Source organism: Bombus bifarius, unplaced genomic scaffold (assembly GCF_011952205.1).
Source record: "Bombus bifarius isolate JDL3187 unplaced genomic scaffold, Bbif_JDL3187 scf7180000007978, whole genome shotgun sequence".
Lineage (NCBI taxonomy): Eukaryota > Metazoa > Arthropoda > Insecta > Hymenoptera > Apidae > Bombus > Bombus bifarius.
The window spans coordinates 5,314,219-5,340,694 of NW_022884363.1; the positions used below are offsets into that span (position 1 = coordinate 5,314,219).

At 41.6% G+C, this 26,476-nt stretch overlaps 1 protein-coding gene across 6 annotated transcripts in view; it reads right to left on the minus strand.

Annotated features, from left to right (window-relative positions):
* Positions 1–26,476, minus strand: part of LOC117204583 — a 305,110-nt gene that overhangs the window by 49,806 nt on the left and 228,828 nt on the right. For all 6 annotated transcript variants that reach the window (XM_033442133.1, XM_033442131.1, XM_033442132.1 and 3 more), the window contains exon 13: positions 3,430–3,555. In XM_033442133.1, coding sequence (XP_033298024.1) covers positions 3,430–3,555 — 126 coding nt within the window. The remainder of the gene's footprint in view (positions 1–3,429; positions 3,556–26,476) is intronic.

Below are 26,476 nucleotides of genomic sequence, written 5' to 3' on the forward strand. Positions count from 1 at the left end.
CGTCGCTAGTAATTGGTAGGTCTTGTTCTCTTTCACTTGAAGAATCTCGGAGAAATTCACGCTCACGGAAAGTGAGAACAGATTGTACATGGCGAAAAGAACTGGTAGCTCGATCGGTTTCGAATGGTACGCAAGAGCTGCATGACCTAGAGACAGGGCAGGATTTGAGTGCCTCAGAAGCTAAATTAATTGATTTTTATTGATTTTTTAATTCCATTACACAGGTACAAGTCGCGATGATTTTGTTGATACTTGTGCCCGAAAGTAGACAGTTAAAATTCAAAGAGTACTCTTTGCAAATCTGAATATCTCTCTGCTTATTCTTCTTGTTGAGGTTATTCGGTGTGTAAACAGAGAAAACACGTGGATAAATTGTAAGGTAGAAAATATATTTAAATAGAAGTGTAATAAGTAAAAAATACAATTTGAGCTGGTCCAGATCCGCACGCTAGCTGTGTTACCTAATAACTGAAAAACCCCGAAGCCAACGTCGCCTGTCTACTGTTTATGGCCTGACTTCGTCGCAGTCTTTTGTCTACACGCTGTCGATGGCTTCAGTGCTTGAGAAAACTAAAAAAGACCAGATGTAGAGTTTTCTTAGAAGTGGTAACCACTTCAACACTTCTTAAGCACATCTATAAAAAAGAAACTGACCAATACGAAAATGGGAAATGAAACAGGATCTTCGAGCCCGTCAATTCACTAATTTAAATTTGACTTTCACCGAGCGATAACCAAGTTCACGAAGCGCAAAAAGACACCACCGGAGCGGTTGTTGCTCAATTAATCCGACCAGGGAGCGATCGAGGGACAAGCGAGAGATGTATATTCCGAACGAACGAGCAGCACATTAATTAATCATATGGCACCCACTTCAATTATCCGTGTTTCACGTGGTCGTTGCAAGTTGTTGGATCATTATCCAAACTGCCATGGACGTTTTTTTATTGGCCGCGACGGCACAATGACCCCCATCGGCACCCTGCCCACACGGTCCTGTCATAATTGTCAACGACGATCGAGAAAACCGTTTATTTGGGTCGGTGGAACGGAACTGGAACGTATCGCCGATTTATTATTAAGCGATCGGTGCTACATCGCACCGCGTTGCACCGAGCAACCCGATATTTGGAGCGTCCGGTTAATTGCAAGACGTCCAGTTAAAGAGCGTATCAATCGAAATGATCGTAAATTAATTCGACGATAAAGGTACCGGTGGACGTGGACCGGTTCGAGATGTGGATGAAAATAGGACCTCTTCACACGCGGGATCGTCGTCCATTGCGCCACCCCCCGCTGGTCCAGATGCATCTACTTAACATCAGCCAATAAATACGCGTGCACGTATGAAAATTCATTTGGAAAGTTATTTCGTTAATAATCTTGCAAGGGGACGTTGAAAGATAAAAGATAAGTTCCAGAGATTACGGTGCTGATAAATATCCTATCACCGAAGAAATAGGTGTTATGTATAGAAACACGTGAGTGTGACCTATTTATTAGAATTTTACATGCGATGAGATTCATTTTTAAATATTAAAACACACACGCGATGGTGTCGTACAAATGACGTATCGCGAGATATCTCGTCCAAGGATACTAAAGGCTTAAACTTATTCTAAGAACTTTACGATTTATCAAAAGTAATAAGAAACTATTGAAAAAAGTTCGAACAGTTCAGTATATAATAGAGGAACTCGTTGCATTCAAGTTTTCAAACGACATACCGTTTCGCCAACGCTACGTTCACCGATAAAAGGTTCGCCGATAAGCGGCGACAAGTCGCCCGAATAGATCATTGCCGTATACCTTTACTTAATTGCGATTCAAGGTTCTCCGGCACTTTTGCGATCGGTTATCGAGAAAATGGGAAACGCAGAAAGCGGAGGTCACGTTGTCGCGTTGGCCCCGTTATCACCGAACGGAAAGCGTCGTCGCCGGACACGGGCATGCACGATCGATTGATAAGACCAGACATTGCAATCCACTCAGGTTTGCGCCGGCTAATCGACTCTCCGTGAATACGTTTCTAATTGCGAAAGTTACTGGCAAGGCGCTTTCGCGTCTTCGAATTAATGGCCGCGATTCGATCTGACCATTACGGGGCGCAAATGAGATTCCAACCATTTAAACAATCCCCTCGAGTCACGGCAGAAAAATAATCGCTGCCATTAGCGAGCTCGTGCGCTTCTTAACGTAGTTCAATTTACGCGGCGTTTATCGGTCGGTATTGCAGGAAGATGCTTCGAGTGGGTGACACTAGGCGGCACCACCTTACTAGGAAATCGAGTTACCGATCCTTCATGATCGAGATCTGTTGAACCACAGATGGAAATTTGCTTCCTTAAATCTTATTTAAAGATCTTTCCCATTGTGAATTTCTTTACATTTTGATTCGATATGCGTATGCCTAATATAAGAAAACATACGTTTTTGTGTTGAAAATGTCTTTTATTAAAGAAGTATGTAAAAAAGAATGACATTATCGACGGGATACTTGTCGGTAAAATAGTATAGATCTATAGATCATTCTAACTTTCTTTTTAATGTTTACATCTTTGTTTATTCTCGATCCTTCCTGATATATTCGTTACCCTGCGTTCCATGAATTAGAAAAAAATAGAATAAATATTCCTTTCAAATTGGAACAGGTTCTTACGTCAAAATCACATTCACTAGTGATACGCACAATTACTTAAAGTACATTCGATCCATTTCTTGCAGTTTTCCTGTCCAACGAAATCCGAAAGTCATCGTTACACGTTTATCGGTCTAAATGAAATCCCTATCTCTGATCCGATCTAATCTATGGAGCATCTAATATTCCTATTACGCCTTCCTTTAAAGCCGAAGCTAATACACTTCCTTGTATCCTTTTATTGTTTCTTTTCTCTCTTCTTTTTTTTTTTTTTTTTTTGTTAAACGAAACACGTGTACCTTTTCTCCGATTGATTTGACCAGTAGCAAAGGAGGAAGTTTGCGAAACTGGCGGTGATATTTGCAACCGGCCACAAAGAAGCCTTTTATTATCTTTCAGTCATTTCGGCCGACTCTCCTCGGGATTTCTTCGGTATCGAACCGTGACGAAAGACTCGATGAGACGTGAAAAAAGTGAAATCTCGGGACATATATGGGCCGATCTTGACTTGCTTTCGATCCCATTATTTGAAACAGTTAGCGTAGCGCTCAAGTCGAAGCTTTCGTAGATATATACTCAGACTTTCGCTTATGTTCCAAAATTACAATTCTAACTTCCATCTCGCTTGATCAGTTTATTAATCAGTTAATTAAAGTACTGAATTTTCAATCTTATCTTTAATGATTCTAACAATCTTTTTTCCCCTTTTTCAGTATTTTTCGACCGATTTATGTATCCTATCTATCATCAAAATAATGAAGAGGTGTATTCGTGCATTCTAGGGTACTCACCATCGACGTGAAGTAGAACTTCTCGAATTCTCTCTCGTGAAGTCGCGCCGCTGATAGATTGGTCGCAGAATGTTGCGCGTGTTTCGATAGCACGTCGTCGCCTTTCTTGCAGAACCAGGATAGTACCTGTAATAATACAATGTTATTAATAAAATGGACAAATTGTTTATCATCGACCGGTATCGATTGAATTACTTTTCTTTTCGATCTTTTAGAAAGTAGAAAACTAAAAATCACCTCCTGCTTTAAAACTTTTGCGTAAAACTTGAAACCACAGTACCATTGTACCAACAGTTTTGTTGTAATCGCTAAACATTTCAACGTAACACAGTGAGTGCACGGCGCGCGATAAACTTCAAGTCAAAACTCATGACTGGCATCGTCAAAGTTTCTCCAAGCGCAATATTTGCTACCTTCTAGCACGTAACTGGAGAATTTAACGCGGCAGGACAGTGAGTAATTAACGTCTGCCTGGATTCGTTAAATAATTAAGAACGATCGTGGCTGTTCCGTGCTCGACGGCGGAGGTCTGGTTATTTATGAACGTCATAGTACACCTCGAGTGAAACGTTTGAACACACGACACGCTAGTCTGTTTTACGTGCTCCTGCGTTCTTCCAATAAATACACATCTCGTACCAAATTCGAGTAATTTATTAGCGAGACGAGAGAAAGGAAGATTCACCCATTTTGACGTTTTCATTTTATTGTACGATTTTTTTCTTATTCCAGGCATTTACGTAACGACGACGGATGAAAAGTCGGCGATGATCGCGAATAAGTTTTCTAAACACTTTAGAATCTGTTAATAACGTAACCCCACTCGTTTGCATAAAGTTTGCATAAAGAAAATAAAATGCAGTAGACGCAAAATATTACCAAAATTCCATGCAGTACGCAATCTGTTGTACATAATTAACCGAATAGACAGTCTTCTCACTAACCAGAAGAGATCTGATTTTCGCTTCGTCATCCCATCAATGCGCCAGCTGTTATTCTACTTATACTCTATCCTCGACACCTTGCAAAGCTCATAATTATTTCCTATTCTGCTGGAAAGGAAAAAACGAAAATCAAAGAGCAGAGAAGCAACGCAACATCTTCTCTTCGCAACTCGACCAAACAAAACTTTATCGATTCGATTTTCCAGCACGGAAAATCAGTTTCTTGGTGATAGATCAGATTCACCTGCCGAGCACGCGTTATCCCCGGGGCAACAGCTCGGTACGAGTATCCGCGTGCTCTTTTAGCCGATAATTAGATCGCTGGTACGGGCGTGTCACGCGTGATTAATGATTCGTCGTTGCGGTTGGACGTGGCGGCGAGCGAAAAGTCCGCGAGAATAATTAACGGGAACAGCTGGAAGAGAGAATGTGCCGATCGAGTACGAAGAGCATGTGGAAGGAGGAGTGCGAGATCGTCCTCGCGATTATCATCGTCGTTGTCGACGTCGAGGAGCTTGAACGAAGGAAGCCAGCTAGTTTGTCCGTGGAAGGACCACAAAACGTGTCAGATCACGAGCAAAGTTTGGTTTTTCGGGTCACTGGGCCGCGTTAGGCGGGCGACGATCGGACAGAGGCGTGGACGCGCGAGAGGAACGCCGCGAGTGGGATTAATTCGCCGAGATTTGGCTGGTCGTTTGAAAAAGTGTGCCGGTAATTGCGACCGACCGGCTGAAGGATGGTTACCCACAGATGGATCATGGAGGAGCGAGGGACGAGGATCGAGTAGAAAGTAACGAACGAGAATGTTAGCGACTACTGCAGGTCCCGATGCTTTTGGATTTCTTGATTTATGAACCAGGTTTAAGATACTCGTGATCGAGGAAATTTCGTGATCTTACAGCTATATACTTAATGGTATTGTCGTTAATAAAAATTGGAGGAGTATAGATGTTCTTGTAACTTCGTTGCGTAAGTTTAATGGATCTTTCTATATGGATATCGTAATATTCTAGCGTGACAACGTACGTCCGTAAGTCACTTGCTACAATTACGATACAGATGCAACTTGAACTATACTATACTATATTTCAAGCCTACAAACCTATTCTCATAAACCATTATATTTAAAATCGACAAGTCTAATAAGTTACACGAATATAGACACGGATCTTGAAGCAGACCAAAACAATTCACAGTGGAAAACTTACAACATTTCAGGAAACCAAACTTAAGCAAAAATTTCTTAACCTATGTCCCTTACGGACAAACAATATCCAAGCAACCTATCAGATCCAAGAAACATAAATTCCCGTTTCCATTCACCGCCAATAAAATAATCTTCGACTTCTAGCTATTCTTCGACCAGTCGATAGCTTGAAGCTATGAAACCGAGTCTCACAGAAACGAACACTTTGTCCCATCCTTTTAAGGATTAAGCGGAAACTTCTTGGATCATAAGCGCGCAGGTTATGCGGGTTACTGGGCCGCGAAATGCGATGAAACTGCGACGATGGAAGCGCGTGCAGGTGCAAGCGTGTGCAAACGACGTGCGCGTTATCGCGCGGTCACGTCGTGCCGTGTAAACACACGGCTGACAGGTATTTAGATTCGAGCGTGGCGCGCGTCGCTTCCGCCTGCGTCGCATCTTCTCACGAGAATGGACGATCCTATCGTCAGCGAGGAATGCCCGATAACGCGCCGTCATGAATTAATATGGACACCTTCTGCACGCTACAGGCATCCTGCGAAAGTTGTCTTCCACGCGAAATCACGGGGTCGTAATCTGCTGGCGATCCGCGTCTCGGATCGTGCGTATTCGCGTGGGTGTTGGATGTTTGAGAATACGACGGATGGGTGGAAGAGGGTGTAAGTGAGAGGAACGTGCGAAATTGCTGTTTCTGGTGGATAACGGCGGATTATGAATTTTGATATCTTCGTGAACGTAAACGAGCCTCTCACAAACCAATTGAATAAACTTCGCTTTTTGGTGATTTCTTAATCTCGTTACATAAATACTGACACGATCGATGTTTCATTTCCAAGAAACAGTTCAGTTAAAAGTCAATAATTCGACGACAGATACCGCAAAGATATATTGGTTAAGTGAATTTGCTGAAATTGCTGACGCACCGTGTGCATCGTATAATGTCTACTCAATGCAATCAGTGACGCATCATATGCGTCACGTGAAGGAATTCGTGTTATCATTATCAGACAGTACCGAAGAAACTGGTCAGAGAAATAGGATCACGCAGAAGTAGTATTGCAGAAAATATTGTATGAAATTACAAAGTGGTGTTGGTTTTAAGATAAAAAAGTAATGCACAGTAATGGAAGCTATCAAGATTTCAAAATATCTATTCACAGGAATGAACCTCTAGTTGCAGATCGATTTCAAATAAGTTAATGACTAAACGATCCAGTCCATAAACTTTTTCGCTGGTCCGAATATATTCGTCTGTGTCTAACAAGAATACGTTCTCGGTTCTTTTATATGAAGCGCTCTATATGAAGCGCTCATTGTCAAGATCACACCGATAAGTTTTATAGCAAGCACATAGTTTCCTAAATAGAATACGTTCCACATAGCGACCGAAGCGGTCTTTGTTACCAAGCTGAATGAAGACCTTCTTCGATGCACCTTTCCCGAAACGCGCGTTTTACGATGCCGCCTCATTTGGCTGTTGGGGCGAGCCTCGTTTTATCGTCCCACATTCGTGGCGTGGACGAGATGGAAAGGACGTCGAACCAGGAACATGATCGCTTAGCTCGGAGACCCATCGAGACCCAAATTTTTATCATCGACCCTAGGGTGCTCGTGTTCATCTCCCTTTCATCCTCATTCGGGGTGCTCAGTGGGTTTACGGGCCAGGATCCTCGCTTTCGACGATAATTTTATGACCCCTATGGAGTTTCTGTTATAGGGATGATTGCTGGTTTCGTTAAGGGCTTTGAAATAGGGCTGATCTTATAAAAGATAAATGGGATAGGGGAAAGAACGAGAATCGATGTCTGATTACATAGTGCAATTAGTTTTGTTTATATAATTGGACAATAGGTTCGTGCATTTTCAATTGCGCGTGGCATATCACGTCGTACCTCTAGTGAATCAGCATTTTGACTTCGTAGCGTGAGTTATACGAAGCTTTCATTATAGAAGATGATTCTTGGTTGTTCGAACGTGCTATTGTATCGTTCAAAATACGTAATAATTAATACATAATATATCGTGTATAGGAAAGTACTGAGAAAATGAGTAAAAAAAACGCAAACAGATTTTTCATTTTAATCTTTCCAAGGCACAAACACCGACTGGATCTGTAGGTAGGACTGGGATCGGTAACTAAAGCAACCGTGCCCAGAGGTGGAACATGGATCAATAGCATGAGATGGGTCACCCACGCGAGAATCGGTGGCTCCCTGTCGCTGAAAGTTCGCTGGATTCTCGCATCGATAGTCGCATCAATCGGTCTATCGGTCAGCCCGATGTCGGGCGAGATTAGCGCAGGCTAACGTTTATTTACACGAAGCTACGGCGTGTAAGTATACGGAGGATTAATGGCGGATACATTAAAGCGCATCTCTCGCTTCTATAACGCGTATTTATAGGTATCTCAACACTGACGTTACGTTATCTTGTCTCTGTAACTCGGGAACAGTCTCTATGATCGAGTCTCTATGATTAAACAGATAACTGTAGAACAGTCTGGCACGTCTATTGTATCGATAAAATCGATTCGTAATTTAATTATACAAGTTTCGCTGATCAATATTCAGGCAAAGTGGCTACAAAGGATCGTGTCATAACACTTTCAGAGAGAAATGCAAAACAGTGGGAGTTCCCGTATTGATTATGCATGGACGCCTACGAAAAGTATCGATGAACGAGTTTTAATCGATTCCCTGTGACGAGAATGTCTACTAAGTCAGGCAACCTACAAGAAACTTGAATGTACGAACGCTTTATCAAGTTACAATGACGCAAATGGCTGACAGGGAAATTCAACAAGGAATTTAAGATACATTAAAGACAAGGCATCGTGTTATCACTACATACTTCGCACAACACGGAAAGGTACAAAAAAAGTTCAGCCAAGAAAAGAGAACAGCAGAGTTTCGATTACACAACGCAAAAAAAACCTGCTCGCAATTATACCGAAATTTCGACGTAGAAAGCAAAGTACAGAGTGTGTTATTTTCCTCAGCTACATGTAACACGTCCGAAAAACACGTTGCATAACGTCGAATTCAAGGAAACGAACGAAAGTTCGCTGTAGAGGACTATGGTCGTGGTTTTGGGTCGAAAATTGACGACACCGTGAGAGAGAAGAGCGATCCAGCATGTGACGAGCGAATAGTAGCCATTAGTCTCCGGGACAAGTGCTCGTTCTCGATGGAACAATTACTCGGGCCTTTAACAGGCTGTAAAATAGTGCTTCTCTGCGCGAAACGCAAAAAAAAAGGAGATGGAGAGAGAGAAAAAATGAGGAAGCTACGTCGAAATTCAGCCGGGCGCGTTTTATTGCTTCGTTCGGCCGCCGACGATGAAATTCGGTAAGTATGCCGTAGCCGCAATCAACGTCTTCAATGAGTAATCGCACAGCCCAGAGGCTCATTCTCGTTCTCGTTGGCGATCGAGAAAGAGAGGCGGACGACATTCGTCTCGATCCTTCTGAATGGACTTGGCCGATCGCCCGTAGGAGAGAAACAATTTTGTACACGGACGAGGATCATTTCTCTCGATGTTTTTGAACGGTTAAAGTTACGCGTGGTAATGTATACGACACGCGTGGTACGCTAATGTCGTTCGAAGGAGCATCCAATTAGTCTCGAGTAATGTTAATGGTGGGTGACCGACGAATCTGTGGAGCGCTCTAGATTGGGTGCACTCGTGAAGATAGCTGCTCTTGTTGCTCTTGTTGTGAGAAATGCGAGAGTATCATGATGGACATTTGTTAATATTTACTTTTGCTAATGAGCATATATGGTACAAACGATAGTCCTTTTTTAGGCATCGAAGGTTTGCTACTAGGCGTTAAGGAAATAACGGACTTCAGAGGAATTGCGATGACATTTAACACTTAAGAATTGTAGTATTTCAAGTTTCTATTTCTTTACGATATAGACATGTTTCTGACATATTCGACGCTGAACGATTCAGATACCCTGACTTCCTATCTCACATTTTATGATCGCTCTAAAATTATCTACATATATCGCACTGAACAGGTAGTACGAGAATACACCAGGAATTAAGCAGAACCGCGGAGGAGTATTTTGGTGCACGTCTACTTTGCATACAATGGCCCATAATTCTCTGTCTATGAATTCTAATAAATAATCAAATCTGCAAAGACCCGGTATAAGATTGACGGTGATTTATCTTTCGCGAAAGGCTCGTGGCTGAAAATCCTGTGACAGACAAGCGACTGCGGACGCGTTTTTTTGTGGCGCAACACGTTCGAACAGAGGACTAGCCAGATATTATACGACGATTTCATAAATTATGTAAGCGCTCTGGTATGCCCAACACGGCAGCTCATAAATTACCCGCGATCAATGTACCGGCTGATTTTTATCAGGCAACAAGTATGCAGCTTGGTGATTTAAATGCAGCGTTACGCGAGCACCAGACCGATACACCAAACGCGCTAACGAATCGGGTCGATTGATAACGATCGATTGACCTACGTATCCGCGTCAACGAATTACTTCAATCACCGTTATCCACCTTATGCCTAACACAATTCATTCCTGTGAAATAATCCTCCGTGATATGTGTTCGTGAAATCTCTCCGTGTGATCCCTTTTCTCTATCTTCCTCTCTATTCAACGATCTGTTATTAAATAATACAGCCACATATTCACTTACTTTCTCACCTAAGCAGTTCTCAAAATTTCTCAACATCCTATATCCTCGTCCTTTTATAATTTTTGTCATTTTATCTGACATTTTAAACGACGATTGCTTAAAAAATCTTGCATCGTCGTATAAATAATAGAAATTAATAGTAATAGTAATAGTTGGTCCTGCATCTCATTAGATGCTCCGTATAAGTGCGTTAATCAGATTTTGGAGTTTTTGAAGCCATTATTACGACGAATTCTTAAGAATCGAACAGAGACTGTTCGTTTACAGGCCGAGCGAATTCTCGAGTATCGTTTGTAAATTTATATCAAAGCAGACTAGCTATTTCAGCTAGCATCGATTAATTTCTGTTCCTTATTTCAAATAAATATTAAATTGACATGTGTATAGATCTTAATAAATTCCTATTATTCCTGTATCCTTAAAATTGCTATTCGATATATTTATACCAATATTTATAGCAGGACTAGGTACATTCCAACGTTCACTTTGCGTGTTATCGACGCTGCGACAGTGGACACAGGGACAAGCCTAGAAAGAGCATCCAGACTATTAATATTCCGTGGAATCTGATTGCAAACGGTGGTCTGATTAGTTGCCTTGCTCGAGTCAGATCGCGATTAAACAAAATGAAAACGAGCCACGAAGGGAGGCGGGAGAACCACGAGGGAATAGAGAAAGAGATAGCGGCGCTAGAAGCGCGCCAGGTAATGAGGATACAATTTACTTCTAATAAGAAGATACGCGTCATATTTTATGAGAGTAGCAGTCGCTTCCGCGCCATGTATGGCGACCAGATCGCGTTAAAGCTACTTGCGAGCGCGCCAGCTCATTAACAGGCGCGAATGTCTTAACGAGAGACACTACGAGCGAAACGAAATCCCTTGGATATCGCACCCTTATCCTTTGCAACCCTCTCTCACGCGGACAGCACAATGAAATTCACCGTATAAAATACCGTAGCTTAGTCGCGCGGGTTTTACGCTGCCGGCTCGCGGAATGATCATACGCACACACGGTAGGCGTTCACTAGCTTGTAAATCCTCCCGTGAAATTAACGAGCCTCCACCGATTGCCGCGCGTCGGTGTACCGCACCGCCATGATATTTTTTCAGTGCCTCTTGTCGTTTCTGAGGTCGTTCCGATGTTTAAACGGTTGTTCGGGATCCGAGATTTGTGGATGTGTGGCACTGGGCTTGATTTTACGGATGCCTCAAGCTTGTTGAGAACGTAAGGTGGAATTTTTTGGAACGTGGAATGTGCGTGCTTTACGTTTCGCCTTCTTCCTTTTTGGCACGAAAGTGGCGATTCTTCTTATTGCGAAAAGATATACGACCGATCCTTCGAATGCTTGGAACGCGTGTTTAAGAATAGCCGCAACTACCGTATTCTATGCGTAAGAGTGAATTGGAAAGATGGAAAGATTTTTTAATAATTAAGTACACAAGGAATTTTCAAGCTTGACATTTTTCTGAAAAGCTCGTTGTCGAACGAAGGAACTTTATCCTCCTTTCTCGACTTACTCTTGTCCAGAATGTAATCTTCTGAGTGGAAGTACCACTCATTCAGAAATGTCTTTTATATTTACAAGAATCGCAATAAACGAAACGCGTTACAAAGTAACTTGTAACCAGCGATCATAAAGACGTAGGGGAAAAAAAGATACCGGCCGTTAAGAGGATCCATATAATCCGAGTCTCGTACAAATCTTGGCGGATAACACTACCGTGGATCGTCAACCTAAATCATACTTCTTAACCAGCGATAATTGTCAAAGCGGCGAGGGCAAAAAGGTGGGCCACTTACGAGGCATCGTCGGTGGATTTACATGAAAGAAAGCCACGAAAGGATGGGAAAAGGAAAGGTTGGAAGTGAAGAAGGAGCCCACGGAAATTGCAACCGAATCAATTTGATCGCGAGTCGTTTGTATCAGGCCCGGAGTCTATTTCAACTCTAATCGCGGTTCCCTCCTCTAATGACAGTGAACACCGACGTGGCGCGTTCCTCCGTGTGTAAGTCGCGAGCGTGTTCAGCCACGGTTGCCTACCGTACTGTCGGTTAAGGTGATTCAAAGTGAGGAGAGCTGCTTTCAGTGAAGTAGACGGCAACTGATTACGCAGTTTCGAGGAAGAGAGCCGACGACTGGGTGTATCGTATATGGAAGGAAGGGTTCTCCGCTGGGACTCGAGATTATAGTTATTACTGTAATAAAGATACACGGTTTGTTTGCTCTCGAACGCGAAGGAAAAGGGGGCTTCTCATCCTCGGCAACGCTCGCCGAGAGGAATGCCGCGATTCATTCGGTCGGCTCGCGGGAATACAACCGTCCCCGACGTGTAATAAAATGTTTACACTGGCTAAACGGTTCCCTCGATTCCTCTACCATCTTACATGCGACCGCGTTTTTTACTACCTACTTTTCCTGCATTTACCTCTTCTTATATAAATTCTTTTTTCTCTTCTTCTTGCCACGGACACAGATAATTCTAAACAATGACATACTTTTTAGGCTGAGAAAGGCACTTGCCAGTTTTTACGTTTGTTCGAATCACGAGCTTACGGATTGTTAATTAATTCCGATTCTCCAGATTCAAATGCGAAATTAATCTAGGTAATCGAATCTAGAGGGTGGGAATTAATTACCGATGGAATTGCGAGAGGATATTAATTAATTGCAAAAGGATACATTGAGAAGATTACAAGAGTTTGCAGCGATTAATAATTTCTCGAAGCTACTTAATTTACTTAGTTGCTGCAAACATCCGTATCGTAAATTGACCCTTGTAAAGCTCGTTATTTAAAATAAAAGTATTATGGCTGAAGCTTTCCTATTTCCTTGATACTCCATGCAATACTTGTGTAGTTGGGATAGTAGTAATCGCTAACGAAAGATTCATCGACACCCTTGAAAAACTATCGAAGGTAGAAACGTGACAGAAGAGGGGCGGGGAACGGGGCAGGAGCTATTTCTTTCGGATGATCGTTGTCCTCTCGCGGATACGTGATTCTTCCGTGGCGAACACGGTTCTGCTTTTAGCACAGTGCCAGGTGAGAGTGCATTTTATGGACAATTAACGATCGTTCCCACGGGAACACTTTGTAGGGGATACTCGGTTTCGTCGATCCTGCGTTCCCGCTGATAAGCGGATCGAACGTGACCAATTAAAGGACGCCTTGTACGAGATCAGTTTTCGTTTCGCCGTGCGCCGCGGACTTTCGAACGCAGTTTCACTCTCGAAAAACGGGTACGTTCGTGATCTCTTCGCATCCCATTTGTCGTGTCGCGAATCCCCGTTTCCTCTCGAAGTAGAATCGTTAGAGAATAATCGTTAGAATTAATTCTATTAATCACCTACTAAGTTTTGGTCATTTATAATTGTATTTCTTTCTTAATACAAGTTCAGTTAGTCGATCGAATATACGTAGAAAAAATGTAACATTTCAATCCTTCGTAGGAAATATGTATTGTTGACGATTCGAACGAAGTTTCCATCTCGAATTTCTTCCAGATGAATTTTTATTCTTATTGGAAAGAGTTTCAAGTATTCGATTTAACGTATGATTGTATAATACAGTAGAAACATTGTTAGGCATCGTAGAATCGTCCTCGAATTTTTTGATAATCTAATATGATAAAATGGCTAGGCTTGAACATAAATATCGTGGAAAAATATCCTTTCTACAACATCTTAATCACACAACGAAACCTAACCAAACTAAACGTATCTTCGAAACCGCATTCTTTAAAACGGGACCTCAATTTCAACTCTCTTATTTCCACTTCTCCAAAATTTCTTAAGTACATATACACTGTAACCGAAAAAAACCAGGTTGAAGAAGCAATTTCAAGAAACGTGTCGTACAGTGAGATACGTAGTTGTTTCACCAATCTCTACTACCCCCGATAAGATAAGACTCGCGACAGAACCACTTAACGTGACAAGCACTTTCAAACAGCGATGCACGCGCCTAATTACGCGCGAAGGAACGCGCGTTTATATGCTATCTGCGTTTCCTAGTTACGGTCGATGCAGAGGGCATTGTTCGAATCGTAGCACGATGTTCGTCGGATGAAATTAGTCTGGCCCTCGCGTGCTTCTTTAATTATCCGGCTGTTCCACGAGAATTCGTGGGGATTCCCATGGGAAACAAAAGCAGAGGCGACAGACGCACGAGAAGCCTCTAAACCGTGGCGATCGCGTTTTAATTACGCGACGCTTCATCGTAAAACTATAGGGGGGAGAATTCGCAATTCGATGAATATAGAATAAGGTGCTCAGAACGTGTAGACGACTTTTTTTGGATAAGAGTAGATTTTTTTATTTATATCGGACGAATATTTATTTTGGACATACGATTGTCGTGTAAAATTAGCTATTTAATATAAAAAAATTCAGAGTTACAGATTGAAGTTAAAATATGTCAACTGTACAATACAAATATGCTCTAAACCGGATTAAAATTTGTATTCGATAAAAAAAATACTGCTTCAGTGGATGTGATGGATCCCGGAATATTTATTTTAGATATAGAATTGCTGGACGAAATTGGACATCAAAATGTTTTAGTATTTCGATTTAAAATATTTTCTAAGAAAATAATATTATCATATGAATTTAACTGGAGGATCTCGATCACGACTTGGCCGAATATTATTTTATGCTAAGTATCTACGATTCTGTCGTGTTTAGTCTACATCCGAGGAGTGTTGTAACAAGACAGCTATGTTATTACGAAACAAATGAAATCAGCCACGTGGAAGTTTTCACCTAGGAAAACCAATGCATGGTTACGTCTTCCCTGAATTAAAATATAGAGAAATCGACATCTTCTCACGAGAATCAACCATTTCCCCGTTTCTCACACGCGATCCATCTTTGCTATTTCGCTACTACATAAACATCGACTTGACCATCGTACCACTCCAATCGCATTTGAATTCCATCCAAGCGACATCACCCACACCGATCGTCCCAGTCATCTCCTATCTTCTCCGGACAAAGGACACCATATACATAGTTCATCAGCCAAAAATCAAGCAAAACAAGCTCAATCCCTGAGGATTTATCCACGTGGTCGTGGGAACGGTCGGGACAGACACGGTCGTGGCGCGTGGGGAACGACGTTTCCGGTCCTGGCTCGTTCGCAGAATCGGTCGCGTCGTCGAACAGCTTCGCGCGTCACTTCGTCGCCGTTGAATTATGGCCGCGACCGGGCGCAGTATAATTCGTCGAGCGTATAATATATTGCGAAAATCAAACACGTCTGACAGCCGGCTGGCTAGACAAAAGGCGCCATTGGCGAAACGTAAATCACCTTAGGAGGTGAGTCTCCTCGGGACGACGCTTCGGGGTCACATGCTGCCACCTTTCTCCCCACCCTCGTTCCTCCCCTTCTTTGCCATCGTGTCTCCCCTTTCGTCGCTCGGGTGGCTGTTGGTCCGGTACCCTGGACTTCGCGCAGCCTCCTTAAGAGGACCACACAGCGTGGTCTCGAACATGCCGAGCCATGGAAGCCCTCTGCGAGTCACCGTAGGACGTCGCGTACAAGTGTTTACGGACCGGTCTCTTCTCTCTCGTTCGAGGCCGATTTTGAGTACCTGCTAGCTACTTGCTGCTCCGAGCGCCGCGATCGTTATCTCCATCAGATTCGTGAACCACCCCTTCCACACCTGACTCTTTACCCTCCGGCTCTGGCACGCTTTTTGGTTTTACTTTCGTTGATCGAAAGGGGGGTACTGGGTAACAGGGTTGGAGAAAGGTGAATACACGAAAGGGTCTGCACGTAGACTATGGAAACGTGGATGGTTTCATGGTATGGGGTGAAGTGAGATCGAGGTAAATTTTGTATTACGACGAGCAGACTGTTTATGTGTCTACGACATAATTTAAAGACATAAAATAAAAATTTTAGTTCTTTGCTTGTAAAAAAATATGAAATTTTTGAACAGCTGTTTATAACATTTGAAAATACTTTATAAGATATGGTTGAATGGTATTGAAACATTAAACTCTGACTTCAAAGAAGTATTTCATAGTAAGACGTCGATTTGGAAGAATAGTAAGCTGCTCTCATAAGGTGTGAGTGTCAGTAAGAGAGTACCTTTGCTCTCATTTATACATAAGTATATCATCTAGGTTATAAATATGTATCAACTCTCCTGTTCTTTAAATAGATGCGCATAAATGCATAATATTAACAGCGCGGTCGACAGCGTCTAAAATTTTATTCGATGTTGCCCTTTGTTTTCGCACCTGGTATCAACATACGTAACATACCAGGTATATCTTAGCTAAAATTAATGAATGGAATAGCTAGAGCCTACCTCTCAACGAACATCCACCTCCACTATCCGTAAGCACGTTCTTCTAACATTCATAGACAAACACGATCGTCATTTACTGAATACAATCAACATAAAGATAATCGACAATCTTACCAATTAATCAATCACTAATCAAAATTATTTCTCTTCTCTCGATGCGGAAATTCTCGCACCCCGAAAAATAACCTTGTAATTAGACATCCTCTTCGTTTCACACATAAGTACGTCACTACGAACAAATAAAACATCCACGATTCACCCCTATTAATTTCTTCTGAATTTTCTTGGTCCAGAAATCGATGTGTCGACGATCGGTTCTTGACGCACAGAACTGTTCGGTTGGTCACGCATGTCGTGCGATCGGTTGATACGTCGCGAGTTCGACAATCGATCACAGATTCGGTAATCGATCACGGGATTGGTAATCGGTCGCGAGCACACACGTAGCCGCGAGATTCAGACGAGAGCGAGACCTCAGAACGATCGGATGCTGCCGGCAGAGAAAGAGTCACTGATGCCCGGTCCGATCGCGCGTCAAGACGTACCTACGCCGCAACAAGCCGCACGCCCCTCCTACTTGGTCATGATACTTGCGCCACATTGCCCACACCTTCCGTTTCCGAAACATCGATTTCGATTTAATGACCGGCCTGTATTTGGACTGGCAAAATGCGAGTAACTACACGTCGATTCGATTCGATTCGATTCGATTCGCAATTATCGCTGTCAGTTGAGATTTTGGGTGCTTACGTCTCGTCAGAAGATTTGAAGTTTTTAGGACAGCAATAATTTTTTATTGATTGTTACGTTGCCAAATTACTACAGTTGCGGAATTACAGCGTTGAATTTGAAAGTATCAGAATAATTTGGATCGTTTAGAAGAGAAGTTAGAATTCATAATTCATAGGAAAAGTGTGACTCGATAAGATAAAGCAAAGAGTTAAACACGAAACAGTGCCTCGCGTGTCTAATTGGAATAATTTTTCTATAATTCAGAGATTTTCAGGTCAACAGCGCTGCCGAGTCTTTAATTACATTAGAGTACACGGATAATGCGTCGATTCCTGTGTAATTTTCAGTTTCTTTCTAATTGCTTCGGTACCGTTCACGAGAATTTTAACGTCATTTTGATATGTTAATTACCTTCCATGTAATTACAGCTGTAACCAGAAGACACTCGCATCGGCGAGGAAAGCTTCAAAGATTAGTCCCTGCTGACGTAGTCGGGTGTTAGATTTCGAATCACCACTTTTCTTACGGTACACTTATTACCTCAACCATTTATCGACAAATGAGATAGCCGTGATTTGAATTGCAAAACGTTTACATTGCCAGCAGTTCCTTTTTGCTAGTTTATCGTGATAATTATCGTCAGTGGATTTGCATAATTTAGTCGAATCTCATAGTCGAACTAGATTGTTTGACTATATTGCGTATTTGTAACATATTGAAACGTGCAATACCCTTTCCTTTTAGATTTCTTTCTTGTCATTTAAATGTCAAGTAAATACTCCACCATTAAAAATTTGTTCGTCTTATCTGCTTATCCAATTTTATTCAAAATTTTACACCGTTGAAATCCGACGAGTATTAATTTGAATTTATTAATTACGATAAATGTATGTAGTTGAGATTAATTACACGAACACTACTTCGTTCCACCGATATTATTTCGTTCCGGCATTCATGACGGCTCGAGACAGACTGAATGTAACCAAGCTCGTGGCTGTAGGTCGAAGTCTAATTAAGTGCAAATACGTAAACGAAACGGCACGTTAGACATACGTTGGTACATACTGGTAAATTATCCAGATTAAAACAAAAAATGTATCAATCAAATATTTACATACAATTACATCAGATTACTCACACATCTAAATATTTACATCTAATATACAGGAATAAAAAAACAGCAATGTTGAAGCAATGAAAATGAGTTCAAATGAAACGTATAAATAATATAAATGATTATGTATTATATCTAGCGGAGGGAACGGAATGGAACGAATCGGACAAAAAAGCTCCGGGCTATTGGAGTCGCTCAATAACGATCAATAGCGTATAATTATTTCCAGGATAGAGCGAGAACGTGAAGAAATAAACGATCGAGGAGGTGTATCCTAGCTGGTAGATTAGAAGTTTTCGACGTTGCACAGACGTTCCCGGAGGTAGAGCCGTGCCTGTGGCCGCGACTTGCATACTTAATGACACGACTGGCTCCGAAGCTATTTCCTGTAATAAGGATCTTCGTCCGTCCGGCTGAATCTTCACCAATCACGGTACCACGAGATCCAAGAACTCATCATAATTCGCTAATGTGGCTAATATTCGAGTCTTTCGATGAGTTAACAACTTTTCTAACGTATTTAACAGATTCGAAGGTTCTAATTGCAATTGTTCGTTTTACGTCCCGACAGAAACGTTTCAAACGTTTTTCCTTATTCGAACGAACAAATAACGAGACTCGATGATATAGAGGCTTGTCCTTAATGGTTTTTAAGAATTATGAGTGTGTTACTCGACTGACTTTGTCATTATTCGACGCTTATGTAACTAGATTGTGGTAGTCACTGGAATGAATTGGAATTTACCAGTAATTACTGTATTTCGCACATAGTGGCATAGACGAAGTTTTTAAAGCAACTCTGTTCGTATGTTACAAGTGATTTGATTTATAACGTTCGCTACGTTTTCCTAACCTATACCTGGAAACACCGTGTCTCCTAATTATTTTCGAACACCGTGTAAAAGTAATTTCACAGCATGGTCATGTGCCGCTCACCTCACGAACCGATGGATGAAAAGGAATTGTAAAGAGATCGCCTCGAGGCTAAAATCAATGCTGTTCGATGAACAGGTTGTACTTTGTACATTGAAACACTTTTTTTCGGATTCGTTAAATACCGTGAAACCGAATCGCGACTCTTTTATTAACGAGATCTGGAAATTTCATCTATACATCCGTACGATACAATTGCAGTTTTAAGTCTTTTATAGAAAATTACGTATTTTTTAAAATACAAAATCCGTCGACATTCATTAAACTATAAGATTCCTTTTAAAGTTTCCACCTTCGAACAATTTAACCGCTTGTCTTAAAAGATCGAATCGCAGGTGTTGAAGTGGTCACCATTTCTAAGAAGACTCTACATCTGGTCTTTTTTCATTTTCTCAAGCACTGAAGCCATCGACAGCGCGTAGACAAAAGACTGCGACGAAGACAAACCAGAAACAGTAGACAGGCGACGTTGGCTTGGGGGTTTTCAGTTATTGGGTAACACAGCTAGCGTGTGGATCTGGACCAGCTCAAATTGTATTCTTACTTATAATTACACTTCTATTTAAATATATTTTCTACCTTACAATTTATTCACGAGTTTCTCTGTTTACACATCGAATAATCTCAACAGCAGGAATTACAGTTTAGCGAACGTCGTCGTATTCTGAACAAAATTCAAACTACCTTCGACCTTCCAACTTGTAACTTCTATCTTCAGTTAGAATTTCACACACATCTCGTCTATAAAAAATCTCTTCAATCTTCCCAACGAAACACAAATCTCTGTCTCTACCCAATTATCTTCGCCACCGGGTACACCATAAACCACGATATTCGATTATTCTCCGGACGTTCAATTAACAATTCACCCGTCACGCGAGGCGTATCATCATAAATATCACCGGGTATCTATTCATTTATTAGAATGCAATTAATCGGGCCCACGATGTAGGTTACCGCTCGATCGTACCGGGTATATTCGGTCCGGTGTATCGTCGTCGATTTAATTGAATAAGTATGTCGCGCGGAGACACATAACCGCGGATTATCTCCGCTCGCGAATCAGAGAGATACCTGCCGCAGATTGGGACCGAGTACCCATGTGTACACACGCTGTTTCGTCTATAACCGAACACACAGATGCCAGATAGATAAGAACCGACTGCGGAGAAGAAGCCGGCTCCAACGGAGAGATCAGACGCGATTAGCATCGGTGGAATTCGCCTCGAGATTCCCCGCATCGACTATGCGGCTCGCGCGAAAAATTTGTCACGACGCGTTCCTCGCGTTCTGCACAATGTTTTTAGAGAGCGTGGTTTATCTTGGAATAGTTTCTTGGAAGTTTGGAAAGATAGATTGGGATTGGGTAAGGTACACGAAAAAAATGTTTCCTTGCGATTTTAAGAATTTTGCGATTATTGGTCACTGCTGCATAAATAACTGTGTTCCCATTTTTTATATTCGTCTTTTAAATGTTTTATGGTTTTTGTGTTACCATATTCTCAATGCTTCGCTGTTATTATTTTGTCGATACGATAAAAGTTGTATTTTTTAGAAACTTTAGTTTCATTTGTAATTTCACTTAAAATTCTATATACGGTTTGTCTGTAACGAATCTTCCTTTCGAGTCGAGAATTTACAATTAGTTGTAAAATATTGTAAAAAATGTCTTGGAATAGCGAGGAAATGTATGCAAATCTCCTGTCAAGAAGAATCAGGCTGCGAAATCGATATAGCGAAACGTGTGGAAAGTACACAAAGGATAGTAGGTAATTAGTGATGCGATGATGAAAATGAACGGTCAGAAAACAATTACACTTCGTACTTACACAACCGTATATCAAGAAGAAAGATTTAATCAGAAGATCCTGACGGTAGACGAGAACACTTGCGGTCAAAGAGTTAAGATAAAGGTAAGAAGATAATTCGAAGATCGAATGTGATGCTCCCAGGAGGTTTCATATTTCAGAATACCACTGATATAGGTTACGTGCTCTATTGTCTCGTATAATACCTATCCTCGAGAGATCCTGTTTTCTAAATTGCTTTACCTCAAAAACGTTTAAAACAGGACCCTGCTGGCTAGTCCAAATGACGAACCACTAAATCCCTTACTGCCTTATACCCTCCCTATATAGTCGTTCCCCTTGATAATCAAGATATCCCAAAGGAATTTCCTTTTTCGTAAATTCATAATAGGAAAAACGAAACACACGATTATCTTTAGATCTCCTTCAGAATATATCTAACCATTGTTTCAGCTATTATCTAAGCGATGAAAATTCTGTTATTCAATGAAAATATAACTATTTTATCTATTATTTATTATTGTTTAATCCGTGCCTTTCGGCTTTGGACAAACTTTCGGTTTTACATCTCTTACATCTAATTCTCTTCTTATATGTCTCGAAAGTATAACTAAATTGGAAGTTTCAAACTTAAAGCTGATCTAAAACGTTTGCACAAATTTAAACGCAAAAGTATCCAAAGAATGGGAAGTCTATAGAATCAATCGTGTGCGAGTATATCCACAAAATAGATATTTTTTACGACAAATACACAAATAAGTACTCGAATACTCGGCTGCTATACTTGGATTAAAACCCAAAGACGATGCAATTAATCACACCTGCTAGGATCGTTTCGACAACATACGCTCGTAATTAACGAGGCGAGTTAGTCGCTTCCGCGGGATCGTTAGCCGCGGTCACGTGACGCGTGAACGCAATCTCGATCGGTTTACAATGTCGTAACCGCACCCTTAGAACGAGTTCCGCGCTTCCACGTGTTCTCTACCGCGAGAGCGACAACAGAGAGGCGGAGAAGGCAGCGAGAAGTGGAGAAAAAGAGCATAAGGGCGTACGAGGTGGAACGATGCACCGACTCGATCAACGTGCGTGTACACGCTGTGCACGCATACGACAATGCTCGAGAGTGCTCGAGTACGCAAGACGATCGCAATTAGCATACCAGAGCGTTCCGGGAACCAGTCGACCGATCCGCGTTCCTTCGGAACGTCAGTGGAACTTGGTGACTCACTCGTTGATATCGGATCTCCAGTGTGAGTTTGATGGTGCGACGTTGGCAATGGCTCGGTAATAAGTGACGATATGGAGAAAATGACGGATGTTTCTGTTTTTAAGAATAAATTGGCTGATGAGTGAATGATAGCTGAACAGAATTTATTGGACAGAAATATATGAAAGCGATCAGCAAAAGAAACTAAGGAAAGACAGTAATCCCTTCTTCTCTACAAATTGCAAAATGATTCATCGGCGGCAACCCAAGAAAGTCGTAACTTTCGATCGTCAACCAGTTTTCCCATCGACGATCAAGAATCTGGTTCGATCGCGAGTACAAGGGTGTCGCAAACGCGTGAAACTCGTGCGACAAAGTCGACTGGGGCCGGTGTACCCGGTGCCAGAGGTTAAGACACGGTAATAAAAGTCACATCGCGATGACTATAGTTGTTCGAGCGAACTAGAGGAACAAAGACAGTGATCGTGTTTCGTAATAGACAAGTCGGGACAGAGGAACAGAGACGCGCGTATAATTTATGCGAGAGGCTTAAGAGTCGTTGCAAAATCAGTTGCAGCCAACGTCTCGTGATTCGACGCGGCTTATCGTCGCGAAGCTGGACAAAGAATCGATCGTGGAGCGGACTCCTGCCGATCGATTGTCACGTAGCCTCGATAACGCCCGATTTTCAGAGAAAGTTCCAGCCTTGCGCTGTATCCTGATTTCCAATGTCCAGATTTAAGTTTCGAATTAGATTAATCGTTTCTCAACCTGATTTCTTTCTTTTTTTCTTTCATCCCTTTCATTTTGAAATTTCATTGACATTGTAATGAAAAGTTACTCACATTCTCATCATAATAGTATTTCGAATCAATATGAAAGTACATACATAAAAGTTACAATTCATTCAATACAAACGTACAGCTAGTGAAAAGAAGCGCAGTCAATAAAAAATTAATACACAACATGAATGATAATCTCAAATGTATATCTACATTATTGTATTCACGCAAAGTTTCTATAAGTGTTCAAATACTTTTGTGAGCCACCATAGTTACTTTCGTTCAACAGTTTTAGAGATAAATGCGATATCCAGTGGAGATCGGGACATTGATAGCTGGCGGATAATATCCAATTCGTTATCTCGAGATTTGTTTAATGACTTGTTCAACGAGTACGATAGAGTTGTTTAATTGTTTGAGTTAAGGTAGAAGGAAATATATAATAGCTGTATATAACATTTCTCACGTCAGAATTATAATTCGCAGTACGAACGTGGCATCGTACCGTAAATGAAGAAGATAAATAGGCAGAAAATTGAAAGAGAAACGAATAATCGAAATTTATCGATATCCAATCTCTCGTTATATTTCGAATCACAAGATGAAACATAGCTTCTGTTCAAGCGAACGACTCTGTCGATGGCAGTCGAAGGATCTTTACAGGGTGTACAATGCAAAACTTCGTAAACAAAAGCAATTTGCTCAAGGATTTCTCCAAAATCTATCCCCTTCCAAACGAATTAAGGATATCGAGATCAATTTCGTCGAAAGCGCTACCACACTCGTATGGATTTCAGACGATTTCCGGGTCAGAAACCGCTAATTCGTGACCAGGAAGATGTGGACGAAGTCATCACACAACCACAATGTTACTTTCACGAAATCATCGGAAAAACCGCAGGGAAGGTGAGCATTTTTCTCACTGAGATTTGTTTCGCAAAGATATTAAAATTCCGCATCCCTTTTAGTTAAATTGAAACGATAAAAATCAACACAGAAGATGATCGTTCCTCGGTTCATAAAATTTTGGATTGGTTACAATGTCTTCCCTAATTATAGAGTAAGCTTAATCACAGAGCTCTTTCAATGAAGAAACGGAAAAAAAGAAACAATCAAAATTCCTCCATACGAAGTTTAAAATCACCTAAAGAAAAAAAAAAAAAAAAAGAAAGGTGGGAGACGAAACGTTCGCTGGAGTGTAACCCAACATTTAACGTCATTCATCGTCGATTCGTCCCAGTCTGTTGTCGGCTGGGCTGCAGGGAATTTGAATACGAGAGCAGGGCATCGTAGAAGGCGGCAGGCTGGCTGTTTCGTCGTTTTCTCTCGACGCGGTGAAACAGGTTGCCCGGTACACGACACCTGCTCCCAGACCTGAAAATTCTTTCGCGGGGACTCAGCCCGCTTATCGAGTTTGCTCATCTCCAATCAAGCCCGACCGAATAATCTCGCCGATATTTCGCCGACATTAAGCCGCCATTCCAACGCGCGATCCACCGTGTTCCTCGCATATTTTAGCGGCACGCGGCCGAAATATGTGGGAATTAAAACGAAAAATCGGACGATGACATGTCGGCATTCTTCACATCATGTTCTATAGATACCTTGTATCAAGCATTAACTTTAGGATATAATATTAAGAGAACGCGATGATTCTTTGAGAATTTGAAGCAATTTAGACGATTGAAATATTAGGAATTTTCAGTTTTCATTTTTCATGATTACTAATGGAAATCGTCGAACAATTGGTTACAAAGTTTCAGAGAGAATTTTCTCTCTACGAAAGATAAGCGAAGAAATTAATCTACTATACCAATCCCCATTTTTATTAATTATTTATATCAACCCTTATTTTTAAATTCTCTGTTAATTTTCCATTTTATTAAAATATGCAAATAATCTGTCTACTCTACCCTAAGACAACAAGGTAACATCGAAAACGTCTAGATGAAGATAATATTCGAACTTTGAAAAATTTTGTTCGCACACGCTACGTGTTGTATTCGATCTACATTGCCATTTAAATTCCCCGCTTGAAAATGGAGCATCTTGGAGATGCAGCTCTGGAGGTCGAGGCGAATTCTCACAGAAACTGGGCGAGGCGCGGGTCGAGTCGATACTTCATCCTTCGGGACACGTTTGAAAACGATCTTATTCCCCGGGACGGTGGAACGTTTTGCTCGGCGCGATATCAACTGGAGATTATATGTGTACACGGCGTGGCAAAGATTCTGTTAAGATACGAGTGGTTCAGGCCGTGCATCATACAAATATTTACACGGCGTGTACACGTGCGATAGAAGGCCCGCGAGGTTACGCTCTCGAGCATTGGTAGCGAACGTGATCCATGGATCGAGCCGCGTTTGCTCCAGGATTTCGCCCTCTTTTACCTACGAGATCTATCTTGCGAGCATCTTCGCTCGTGGCGCTCGATCTTCTCCCCCATATCCTCGTACAAGTTTACGTGTATACGTATGAGCCTCTGAGAAGACTTCTTTCTCGTGGTACTTCGCTATTTATCTGACCGCTCTTTTCCGTTTTCGCGTACGAGATGCACGCGCGAAAGCGGAATTCGTCTTGAAAGTAGCATCGTTCCGCTTGATTTAGGACAACAGGTTACGCAGCGAACCTTTCCACAGGACTTTGTGCTTTACGATTTCCTTTGATTGTCTATACAACGAGGTTGAATGCTTTATTTGCTCGGAGAATATATTTGAATAACGCACGACATAGTTTTACTAAATTTACTGCTTCCGATTTTCAGTCCCTTAGTGAAAATTACACTTAGTGAAAGATATGGAGAATAGAATAGTTCGAAAAGTTCTCGTTACAATAAAAGTTTTCTACGATGACCGTCCAAATGCTTTATATACTGAGTATCAAGTAACTCAATGCAATAAATACGGATCTAAAGGATAAAATTGACGGGAAAATAGAGTACAATACGATCACAGACTGCGCGAAGTTGCCTGGCGCGCATCGATCGGCGAATCAATATTTATTCAGACCGAGTGGAGGATTGAAGCTTTCGATGGCGTGTTCCAGACAGCATCCACTGGCGAGGCACGCGCAACTCGATTTATTATTTGAAACTCGGCTCTCGCCTAAATAGCGTGCCGGTCAGTTTCAGGGAAAGCGACAGAATTACGATCGAGGTTTCATAAAGCGACCGAACAAACGTTAATCGAATCATCTCTCTTGCTCTCATACAGTGTATTTCGATCTATAATCGTATATTTCTGTTGGATAGGTGCACAGACCTATCGGCTTTACGCCTGATTACGAAGTTAATTGCCGGCGCGTACACGTTTCGACGCTTGACGAACTACG